This window comes from Parasteatoda tepidariorum, chromosome 1, assembly GCF_982258835.1.
Source record: "Parasteatoda tepidariorum strain Cologne lab strain chromosome 1, Ptep-v5.0, whole genome shotgun sequence".
Taxonomy (NCBI): domain Eukaryota; kingdom Metazoa; phylum Arthropoda; class Arachnida; order Araneae; family Theridiidae; genus Parasteatoda; species Parasteatoda tepidariorum.
Genome location: NC_141755.1, coordinates 59,290,169 through 59,302,858, shown reverse-complemented (window position 1 = coordinate 59,302,858; position 12,690 = coordinate 59,290,169). Strand labels below are relative to the sequence as shown.

Sequence of the window (12,690 nt, the reverse complement as noted above, 5' to 3'; positions counted from 1 at the left end):
ACCTAAATTTTACCAAATTTTTGCATTTTCACTGCGGTGGTAATTCAACAGCTAATTAAAATGAAAGTTCTACCAAAACCGTTTGTGGAATTCAGAAACTTTGGTTTCACTAAATATGGCAATAAAAAAAAAGAGTTTGCAAAATAATTTATTAACCAAAAAGCACACGTAATATAAAATGTAGTTAGCACTGGCTCAAGAGATAGAGCTCGTTACCTTAAGATGTGCAACGGTCAGTTTTTACTATAAAAGCAAAAACTGTGGCACAAGATATGTTAAGGTTTTGTTCCTTTTTTGGGTATTAATCATTAGGGTACTCTCTGTCACTGAAGAATTTTGATTCCTTATTTTCAGACCGTATATAGTTTAGTTTTCGTTAACTTTTATTGCACGTGTTAGAACTACTAAAATTTCATCGAGGACCCCTACAAACTATCATTGTTTCACTGCTCTTAAAATTCAAACTTATTTTCAATTGAAGTGATGAATCCTTTCTATTTGGGTTCAATTCTTCATTGCATCAGGTTAATAATAAAATGTTAGTTTATGTATAGAAAAATGTTTTAAAATTTTTTATATGTATATAGACACAGGATTTGAAACAAAGTTAAAGTAAGTCAAAGGATCTAGTCTTTTTAAGCGACAGAATTTGCTTAAATAATTTCTTAGATGCTTAAAGTTATCATAAAATCTAATGTTGTTAATTTTCTTTTTGAGATTTTAAGAACAGACACTATTACGTTTTTTTAGAAAAACATTTCGTAATGTGTATCATTTTTCCATTGTATTCTAAGTAATCTTAATTCCTATTTTTTTCTAGATGACCCTTGGCAAATAGGTTTAAGTCCAGTCATTATTACAATTTTGTGTGGTGCTGTTGTTGGTCTAATACTAGTGATACTTTTAATTGTGATTGTAATGAAGTTGCACATTGTTAGAATGAAAAGAAAAGGTAAACTTTCATCTATATCTTTTAAATAAGTTGATTTATTTGCTTTTTTACACTCATCATAAAATAAATTGTTTCCTTAAATGAATCCTCATTTCTGAAACGTTAGATAGTTTCAGATAAATTAAATTAAAATGTCGTGTTTATTATACGAGAGCTTTTCCTATATTTTTTCTCCTGGCAATAAAAAGAAGCAACGATGTTTATTTGTTTTTATCATTTTGTTTAACACTGTGTAATTACAAAAACTATGTATTTTTTCATAAATAAAAAATACGAAGTATTTGTCCAACCGAGAGATAAAAACGAAATATTAAGTACGAGATTAAAAATTAAATACTAAGTTTTTACATAAAAAGATTTAAGATAACCTCAGATTCATTCTAATTTGATTATTCCAGTCCAACAAATTACCTTTATTGTGAACACTATGTGTCTTGTAATAAAATTAATATTATTTAATATAGGGGAGAGTTGGATAAAACGGGATACCATTATTGTTTTTATTTACTACGGAATATCTGTTAAGGAAAACCATACGTTATTTTTTTGTAGCTACAACATTTATTGAAGCACACAAAAAACATATTTTCAACTAATTTTAATGACTGTGAAATAGAAAAAAAAATTAATTACCAAACTCTTACGTATCCCGTTTTAGCATACCTGGGTTGGATAAAACGGGATAGGGTTTACGATGTTTAATTTTTTGCATTTATATAAATATAAAATTATAAATAATGCAAATATATAATTAATATTGTTTATATATAAAAAAGCTCAAGTCTTCCTCAGAGAAATACATTACAATTAGTTCTAAAGAAAGATGTGAAATCCTAGAGTCGAAAATAAAATGCTTAATAATGAATGTTAATAAACAAATTTTGCATTACTATATAAAGAGACTAAATTTTTCAAATATATATATAGCTAATATAAATAAGTTGTTTAAAAAGCCTAGGCCTACATTAATATAGGGCTATTTTAAAATGTAATAATCCAACAAATAAATAGGTGGATAAAACGGGACATAAAAAACTCTATCTCGTTTTATCCAACTCACAAGTGTCCCGTTTTGTCCGACTCCGACACTTTTTGAAACAAACATGGCTGCTGCCTAAATGTGAAAAGAAAATTAGATAGACTGCGCATTAAAATATTGGTAAATAAATGGTTAATTAAATTTAATACTCACCGGAATTTTATTCCCACATATGTAGGCAGTACAATGTAAAAAACAACGCTCGTAAATGTAGAAAATGGCAAAAAAATAGAGTAAAAAAGTTCTGAGACCTACAACTTTCTATCAAATAGTGATCTCGAGGTGGGACGCACCGAGAATGATATAATCCCGGTCGAATAACACGTTTCTGTCGTCGTCCGCTAGATAGCTGCAATAGTCTGGTCCCTAGGCGACGTATCCCGTTTTGTCCGACTATCCCGTTTTATCCAACTCTCCCCTATTATTTAAATTAAATAATGCAGACCATTGAAAAAACAAGTGATATAAAAACAATCTTTAAAGTCAATTCCTAATTAGACAAAGAACAATTTTATTTCAGTTACTTTTTATTAAATAATTACAATTAATATTAATATGTATATGCAAATGACAGAATCACAAAATAGAAAGTGAATTTCCTTGCAATTAAATTTAGTTAATGAATTAATTTTCGAAAAAACTGCATTAATTCCTAAAACTGCATTATTTCCTGTAACTCTATTTATTCTTAAATTTATGTCCTGCTGAATATCTTATTTAAAAGATTTTTTTCTGCCATATAAAACTAAAATAAATAAATTAAATTTAATTAGAGTATTGATATTTGAAAAAAACTGTATTAAAATCAAGTATCATCCATTTAAAGTTCAAAAAAATGTATTTGCACTTGAGTGGATGAATAAAAAATATTTCATTAGCGATTGAAAATTTGAACAAGATATAAAAATATATAGAGAGTGTGAACTAATAGTAGGAATTGAAAAAAAAACTAATGGTTTCCAAACATCTGCTTAAGAAAAAAAAAAACTATTTTATGACATTGTGCCTTGTGTTAAAATAATTATTATTAATTTTGAAAATTTAAGAACATGTTCAGTGTTCACTATATAAAAACAAATATGTTCACTAAATAAAAAAAACTAAATGTTTTGAAAAACTCGTTAAAAGTTAAAAAAAATCAACCTCCTACTTTTAAAAAGTATAGTATATTGAGTAGAAAATAGGTAAGTGTTTCTTAAAGAATGTCCTAAATCTATATATTTTTAGAAACCTTGTCAGAAATAAAATAACTTGTAAACAAACTAACGTCTGAAACTAATTATTCAAAAAAAAAGAACTGTAAAATCAAAAGAATTTAGGAAGAGTAAACAAACACCGCAAAAAATGAATACTCAAATTTCAAGAAACGTTTTCCATTTTTGACGAAACTGTTTGTTCTGATATATGCTCCGAGTGATTATTTAGTCAAAGTGACGAAATAACTATCGTCTGTTCTTCTAAAAAACGTATTTCGCAACGTAGCTGTAACGCCGTAAAGAAATATTTCCTCATTTTAGTTTCGATAATCTGTTCTTAATTCAAGTTTCGTCATTCCCGTTAACAATCTCCCACAATGCACTACGATGAAGCTCGGAGGTTCTCAAGCATTTTCGTCACATATTTGAGAACTCTCGTTCTGTTACAAATCACATGATATTGTTTCGAAATGATTCTCAAAATTAACAAAATACAGGTCAAGGATTGCTGAATACTGGCTACTTTCCGTGGCTGTGATTTGCAATATTTAATTAACCCAATTGTGTTTTCCTCGTTATACATATATTTGAAGAAACCTGCTAATGTGCATACATTTTTCCTTCTCTTATGAGAAGGATTCACAAATTTGTATTAACGGAACACCCAGTACAAACTAATAAAGAAAATTCTTGCTTAAATAAGGAGTTTTTCAGTCTCTGTTGTACTCTGATCGGAGAAAAGTCAATTTACTGTTCATACCTGCTTCAGTGGATGTAGGTTTTGCCTAACTAGATATAGGAAAGGACAGTAAGGTGGACAACACAAATAACTTTGCAAAATCTCTCAATAATTTCAAAAAATTTACATCGGAAGCGAAATTTAACGCGATGATGTCTAGCAATGCAGAGCTCCGCAAATTCAAGAATGTTTGATGTCTAAAAATTAAAAGAATATGCATCCCTGTTTCTCATTCTAATTATTATGTCAAACGGGGGTTATCAAAATCAACATTACACTGAGAAAAAAGTATGGACAAAATTACTAGATTATGGTAAAATTTGCCTTGATGAAACACGAAAAAGCTCAATAATTTTGGTAATAGTAAGAATTAACTACAGCTTTGAAACCTGTGATAAAATTCGGTAAATGTGCTAAAATTTGATGATTTTATTACTGTACTTCACAGAATGGCATAAATACCATTTATTTGGTTAAATTTAAATTTTAATTTATAATTTTTGTTAAATGTGAGGTAAAAAGAACTGGAATTTTGAAAAACAAAAGTTAATGTAAACCATTACAATACGAACGGAGAAATTACCAAATTAACGGCTTAAATAGCTTATGTTTTGGTGTTTATTTCACGAATTGTAGTGCAGTTCATACAATACGGTACAAATAATACAGTACATACAGTAGATCAATTTTACCAGAATATTTTTCTCCGTGTAGTATTGATATTTTTATTAAACATTAAGATAATTTGAACATATCTCATGGGTCAATAAAGATAAAGGAAACAATAAGTGCAATAATTAAAATTGATTTGTTTAAAAAAAGAAATTAAAATCAGCTTTAATTCAAAAATAATTTAATTTAAAAATCCCCGATTAATAATAATGATAAAAAAATTTCTCCGACTAAAGCAGATAGTTTGCAGACAATTTTAATGATGCGTGAATTTCCCAACTCATAACATGTAATTAATGCAAAATAAATCTAAGAACCCCTTCCCAAAGATTTCTTGAAATAGTTTTTTCAAAACGTGTTCGTTATTTCAATTAAAGTAATCCTATCCATTTTTTTAATCATTTATATTATTGTATTTTTACTTGCACTAAGTAGAAACTGTCCGCTTATGTCAAGTGAAATCACTCATGCTCCAAATCCAATCTCTTTACCCATGAAAAAAAAATTGGAGAGAGGGAATTTTGTTCCTTCAGAGCAATGATGTTGGAAAAAAATGTACGATACAAAAAAAAGTAAGAAAAAAACGAACGAACCGTAATCAACCCGTTTTGAAAGTGATTCAAACGAAGAAAAATTAATGATCCGATGTTCAGAACGGATTTTTTTCCAACGTTTTGTTTCCTACCTTAGGACATTTTCATTTCTTTCAAGAGACGTGAAAACATTTTTTTTTCGAAAAAAACTATTTGGAATCCAATTCTGTCCGATAATTAATTTTATCCTGAAAAAAAAGAGAGAGTTAATAAAAATTCATTCAATTTAAGATCATTTAGTTGAAAAATGAATTGCATTGGGTGATAATAATTATTAGGATGTTTGATGAAAATGAAAAAAAAAAAAATCGAAATAATGCCTGAGAAAGTTAAGGAGGAAAAAGGTCAACAACTTAATTCTTGAAATAATATAAACAAAATATATCAGACTATTACATTGTTCTGAATAAAGTTTTAATATACTAGCCAGTTTGGACATTCAGTTTTAGTTATTGCATTTCCCCTTTATTAAATTTTATATTTTTTCACCTTAAGTTATATTTTTGTTTTTCTTTACATGCATTTGATATTTTATATTCAAAGAATACAATTGAAGTATTTAAATAACAATTACATTGAAATTGTGAGTAACATCATTGTACTTTTGTTATTTTATTTAGGTATTGAAACCTTATTAAATACCGTTTGATTTAGGATGTTTTTAAAGAATTACAACTTTTATGAAGCTTATCAGAAAATTATATTAAAAACTAGTCAAATGAATGCATTTGTGAATAAATTTATATCTTTGGGAGTTTTCCTAACTAAACATTTCTACTCATCAGATACTTTGATAATTAAATTATCAAAGAAACATATTAACAAATAAATTGTAGTATTTATTTTAACATGAAAGCTCTTTTGTTCTTGTTCTATGCATCGAGTTTCTGTTCTCTATTTTAAAGAGAAAAGACTGTTAATTTATAAAAAAGAAGTATTTTATGAGTTACGTATAAAATTAATTCGATAAAATTTACGAAAATTTTAATATATGGACCAATCTCTGGTACTGATTGTGTTTAAAAAATCAAACAGATTTATTTCTTTTTATGTTAAGTAAAAAAATAACACAAAAAGTTTTGAGAATTGAGAATTATTTTAGTATTTGAAAATTTCTTGTAGTATTATTTCTTACAGTATTTGATTTTTAAATAGTAAAAGACCTCAAAATAATGTTAAATTGTAAGTAATGAGTTTGGTAAAGTTAAAAATAAAATATAGTTTTATGATATATGATTTAATTTGATAAATGGTAAAATTTGGTAATGACACCTTACAGCATATCAGAAAAATTATGCAGTTGAATTTAATTTTCAGTTTTCTTTTTTTTTTGCTACATATGTGCTAATGAGAACTATAATTTTAAAAATATGAATTTTTCATTAACCGTTACAACAAATAAAGAAAGACTACCAAATAAATGTTTTAAATACCATATATTTCGATTTTATCAACCAAACTTATATTTACGAAATGTCAATACCATACAGTAATGTAATTTTTCCAGATTTTCTCCTAATATAAATCTTCACTTTTCGCAATTTTGTGCATTTCTGCATTTGCATTTTTTTATATTTAAAAGTGTATGCTATAAAAACATTTTATCTCTCTTAGATATTGATTCACACTGATTTACCAGTTTATTAAATAAGTTAATGAATAAGAAGGTACAAGATTAGTGTAATATCTATAAAATAAATCATTTCTTACGCAAATAATTTCTGTGAACTCGTTTGGTTTTAGAATCTTTTTCTTATTGCACATAATGAAATTTGTTTAAAATACTTAACACAAAATATGCTAGAAATCATAGTCTTGAAATTCTCCTTTTTATAGTATAGTAAGTTTTAGTTAACTATTGAAAATTGTATTTTTATTTTATTTTAAACTTTACAATATATTTCATCATTATTCTTTGAAGCTTAAATAATATAATTCTGAAAAATGTTCATTAACTTTTAAAAATACGTTCTTCAACTAATGAAACTAAATCTAATTAATAATAGTGCGAGTTATTTTCATATCGTTATATAAACTTATCTTTATGGAATAAATTTTAAGCTAACAGTTATGGATTTAAATGAATTCGGGAGTGTATTTTTAAAATAGACAAACAATTCATTTTTCTGAAACAAATATAAAATTACTCATTCTGTTTCGAAATATCATATTTATTTTTTATTTTTTATTTGCAAATAATTTTTGAAGTATTGCGAATTACTTGCACTTTTGCATAATATGTTTCATTGTTCATGTTTAAATAATGTAATTTTATATTTTGTTTTCAATAAAATTCATTACTTCCCGAATGTTATTTCTTGTAACAATGTAATTATGTTGTGCAGTGAAGCCTTTAAGATTTAAAGTAAATATCATCGCATAAAGAACGAATAATTAGCAAATCACTAGAGATTTACTTTCATCATTACTTGTGTGCTACAGTCTCATACAATGTATCAGTAATTATGACAACTATGTAAATGAGAAGGATAATGTTCTGTACCTTAGCGCAAATTTAAGAAAAGGGGGCGTATTCAAATTTTAAGAAATGAAGCATTTTACGTTGTTCTAACAAATTACGCTTTTTATGTTCTTTCAGTATTTCTTTTATTGTATTTTTGGCTTTATTTCAAATTAGACTCTGATTTCTCATGAGAATAATATTTTTAACTACATCTGACTTTATTCTTATACTGGTTAAAAATATTAAAAAAAGAACGGGTAAGTGAAGATGATTTAAAACAAAAACCGTGCCTGCAAGGTATTTAAAAAATCAAAATAAAGAAAGAATAAAAAAATAACTTGTACAATGAAAGTTGCTAAGCCTCAAAAGTTGAAAAGCTTTAATTAATTAAACTTTTGTACTAATTGATTTTTTGCGTTAGAAATTAATTTTTTCTCTGTGAAAATTTGCTTTATAGCAAGAAATTTCGCATAAACAATAGATAAAAAGGAAAACAAATTAACGGAGCCTCCTAAAAGAGAATAAGCTAAAGTGAAACCTTTTGTTCCAACCTTTCTGGATAAAAGTTTTCTTGTATTAGGCTAAAAGAAGTTACCTAATATTGAAAGTTTAACCAAAGTGCAAAAAAATTAACAAGGAAGAAACAGTTTCTTTTTGCCATTCTTCTCGTTTCTTATCCGTAGTTTTTTTTTTTTTCAGTAATAAATATCTTGCACCTAAAAGCTTTTATTTTTGGTCAGTTTCACATTTTTTTTTATGTGTGCATAATAAATAAATGAATAATTTGAAAATGTGTAATATATTTTAAATGAATTTATATACGAATATTTTTAAAAAGTTATTTTTAAAAAGTTATTTTTAAAAAATATATTTTTTTTAGATGCATCTTCATCATCAGGCAACGAAAAGTAAGTACCACTATTTTTTTCTCATGAAAAACTAATAATTATATTTCACCTTTATAGAAATTAAAACCGATTTTTTTGTAACTTATAAAAATCTTAAACATTACTTAACATGATTTAATATTTTCATCAATAAGGTAAAATATTACATTTGTGAGATTTAGGGCGAGAAAAGTTAGCATGATAAATTTGAAGTTAAATATTTCGTGGATCGATATTATATTGTTTGTGCTTTGTGGAATTTTAAGGAAGGGGGTATAAGATCAGGCGATATCCATATCATCTACCCAGAGACAAAATTGAGTATCATTCCTTTCATGGCCGTGAGGAGATAGAACCCTAACTAGCAAAAAAGATTATGTGGATGTTCATTACTTTACATAGGTTGTGCGTTTAGTACTTTTTTACCACAGAGAATCCTAAACGCTAGTTTCATTACTATCGTATGCATGTCGTATTTCTATGCTATACATTGAATTTTCAGTTCCATTGAAATTCTTACAAAAGGAAAGACAAATTTCACGATTTCTTCTCAAGTACTTTTTTAAAAACACATTCTGTTTATCCGAGAAGCATTAGAGTACGTTAATGTGTTTTCAATTTCAACGATTGCTCTATATTAGATATCAATATTTGTAGCATTAATAATTGCATCCATGTGTTATAAGATTTAATAACATTTATTTAAAATAAAGAAGCATTCAAATTGTCAAAAAAATTCACAAATTTTAAGTCCATTTGGACAAAACAAAAAATTGGCATATGTATAAAAGCGAAAATTTTATGATATATAAAAAAAAATCTTATGCAGGAATTAGATAGTGAAGTTTCTTGTTTGTCTTTTTTTAATTTTTTTTTGCTATTTTTATTTCTAAACACATTTTCCATTTTTCTACTTCCATTTTTAAAAAATATTTTACACAAATTTAACCTTACTAGATTCGAGTCTGATCTCGTGGTGGAGTATGCATGTTTCAATTATGCTGTTTTAAGACTCATAAAAGCAAAAAGAAAAAAAACTGTCACGAACAAATAATCATTTTTTATTTTACATAATTTAGCTTCACTCTGAATTTTTATAAAGTAAGCATAATAAAAATGCAAGAAAGAAAATCTTCTGTAATATTTGATGGGGTTTTTTCTGCTAAAAAATCGCAATTTGAAGTTAATAATGAAATTATGAATTTAAAAAATATGGCTTTTATTTTATTTGCAGATTATTAGCACGTTTTATTGTAATAAATAATGTTTCAAGGGAAAGAAATACGGATATTTGCTCATATTTAAGCTCCAAACAAAAGCAATGGCTTCATACAAAAAAAAGTGAGCAAAAAAACCTACCAGCAATCTGTTTTTGTAAGACAGAAAAAACTAAGCTTAAAATTTTTCATCGTATGAGATTAATACAGCAGTCAAGGAATTAAAAGTAATAAATTACGAGGTTTATAAATTTTTGTTCAATTATTTATCAGTGCCAGAAAAACTCTGGGTCTTGTTGTTTTTCTTACGTCTAATATTTAATGTTGCCCCAGAGAGTGGTTGACGTGGTTTTAATGGATTTTCTGTCATGAGTTGTTGTAAAGGAAGTATCTGTCTCATCCTCTCAAAAAAGCAATTAAATTTTGGTGCAGAGTGACTTTACCTTTTCTTGACAGACTGTTTTATTGTTGGTGGGATCAAAGCCTTTCTTTACTACAATGTATTAAAAAGAAAGGATAATCGATGGAACGATATGATTTTTTTACTACAACTTTCAAACTTGCTGAAGTGTTTTTCTGTGTTCGGGGTTATATATATATAAAAAAAAAGAACTGGCATAAAGATAATACTTTTTTAAAAGAAGTTACGGACTTGTTTTTAAAAATTTTTGCTTTTGTATTTTTTGCTTTTGTATTTTGTAGTATAGTTATATTTGCTGTCTGTGAAGTATATTTCGAAATTAAATAAATAATAATATTTGTATTAGTTGGAAATTTAAATAGTAAAGTTAAAAAATCATGTTTGGTAGATTTTGCTTTACTTTAATTTAAATAAACATAAGTGGATTATTTTAATAGTTATCAATAGATTGGAGATATATTTTAAACGTAGGTTGAATTAGTGGTTACATATTTATTTTTATGAATTGCCTATAATTTTTTCTGCAAATTCAACTCAAAGATTGTATTTGATTGCATTTGATAAAGCCTAATCTATAAAATTTAACTCGTATTTGGTAAATTTGTGTACGTTTGTGATTTTAAATGAACGCAATTGGAGTGTTTTATCAGTTTCGAGATTTATTTTAAAGCATGCTTTAATGCATATATGCTATAAATATAAGTTCTGATACAAATTATAATAATAAAAAAAAATACAGATATTTCGAATCTTTATTTCTTGCATTTGATGACACTTTTTTTGCATAATTTTAAGCAAAAATCTGTAAATATGAGGCAAAGCACTTAATTGAAGCACATCGTTCTTTTCTTAAATTTTTTTATTTTTTTATCTCCTTCACACATCGAAACTAATCTTAAAGTTGTATGAATTAACTTTATAATTTTATTAAAAAATGAAAATAAATTTTAAATAAATTTCATATCAAGTATAGAATAATTTTGGTCCTTAAGCTTTCTTATTTCTAATTTCCTAAGAGAAATAATCCCAATTTAAATAATAAATGTTAATAAATGTTCCCTGTACTCAACTCTTCTAATATTTTTTATCTTTTAATAATTAATTTAATTTTGAAATCAGCAATATGAATAAAACTACAGTATAAAATAGCACTTCCTAAATTGAGCTGATAAATAATTTTATCACGGATAATATTTGCTAGTAAAAATGCCTCTTCTAATAATTTGAATCTTCTAATAATTTATATGACGTAAAAAAGCGACACTAAGAATAATTATGATACATTAGCTTTCACAAGTAGTATTTAAGAGAAATTACGTATGAGTAATTCTTACTTGAATCAGATTAGTCAGTAAACATGCCTCTTCTTATTTAAAACAACTCCCAGGAACCATTATTATTTTCTTCTGAACTATTGGTTAAATTTAAACAGGCGCAACATTTACAAATCTTGTTACGGGAGATTAATTCTAAATTGTGTTTCATTCAAGCCTATAATGCTGAATGATCAGAGTTGAAAACAGCTTAATTATTCACTTGCAGGTCGATTCCTAGCTCCGAGAAGTCTGGAGATAACTGTTCGGAAGGATGCAACTATTCTGGAAGAGAAGAAGAGAAGATAAGGGAGAATATCCCAGGTGAGCTATTGAAAACCTTTTATCTGAAGTGCTTATAAATAGCTTTCTTTGATTAAGGAGAAAGCAAATTTCTCCTATGCTCTCCTCTATCTGCTTTCCGAGCAAAACCCATTGTACAAATATATATATATATATTCCTGATAATTATATTTTGTATGAACACGCGATTGAAAGTGATTACAATATGAACCCTTTTTAGTTTCGTTTTTATGCATGTTGCGAAAGACTAAAAAAGCATATTACTAGCTAGTTCACAAACTATTGTTAACAAAAAGAAATTGTTCTGCCTCATTGAATATATTATCTAGTTTTTGAAACAACTGTGACTGGTATTGTTTTTAATTAAAGAATCCAAATTAAAACTTATAATTATATTTTGTTTATTACTTAATCATTATACTATTATTATATAAGGAGGAGACCACACTTACCAATAGCTGCTCGTATTGAGAGTCTTGCTTGCAATCGGACTGAATTCTCTGTATTCTCCGTATTTTCTCTTTTTACGGAGTATATTTATAAATTTTATTTCAAGGGGTCTCGTGGTCTTATCATGCATCCGAAGGTCGACAAATCAAACATAATTTTTTGACAAATTTCCAGAAAGTTAAAAGTTCAACTGACCATCGCAATTCGATTGATTCGAGACAAAAGATTAACAAGTTTGAACACGAGAATTGTAACGAGGCAACGGCGTGACACAATATTCAGTGTGTGCATCTCTCTGCCTGTATATTTTTAATACAAATAAGCTTAAATCTAAAAGTGTTGAATACATTTTACAAGGTTAATATATTTTTATGCACTTCGTATACAATTAGAAAATTTACTTTAACTAATTTTAATAAACTAATTCAATTAATTAACTAATTC

The 12,690-nt window shown here is 26.6% G+C and overlaps 1 protein-coding gene across 1 annotated transcript in view; it reads left to right on the top strand.

The window, feature by feature from the left end:
* Positions 1-12,690, top strand: part of LOC107445831 (kin of IRRE-like protein 3) — a 282,976-nt gene that overhangs the window by 254,542 nt on the left and 15,744 nt on the right. The window contains exons 9-11 of the mRNA XM_043040440.3: positions 821-952; positions 8,536-8,563; positions 11,723-11,817. Coding sequence (XP_042896374.1) covers positions 821-952; positions 8,536-8,563; positions 11,723-11,817 — 255 coding nt within the window. The remainder of the gene's footprint in view (positions 1-820; positions 953-8,535; positions 8,564-11,722; positions 11,818-12,690) is intronic.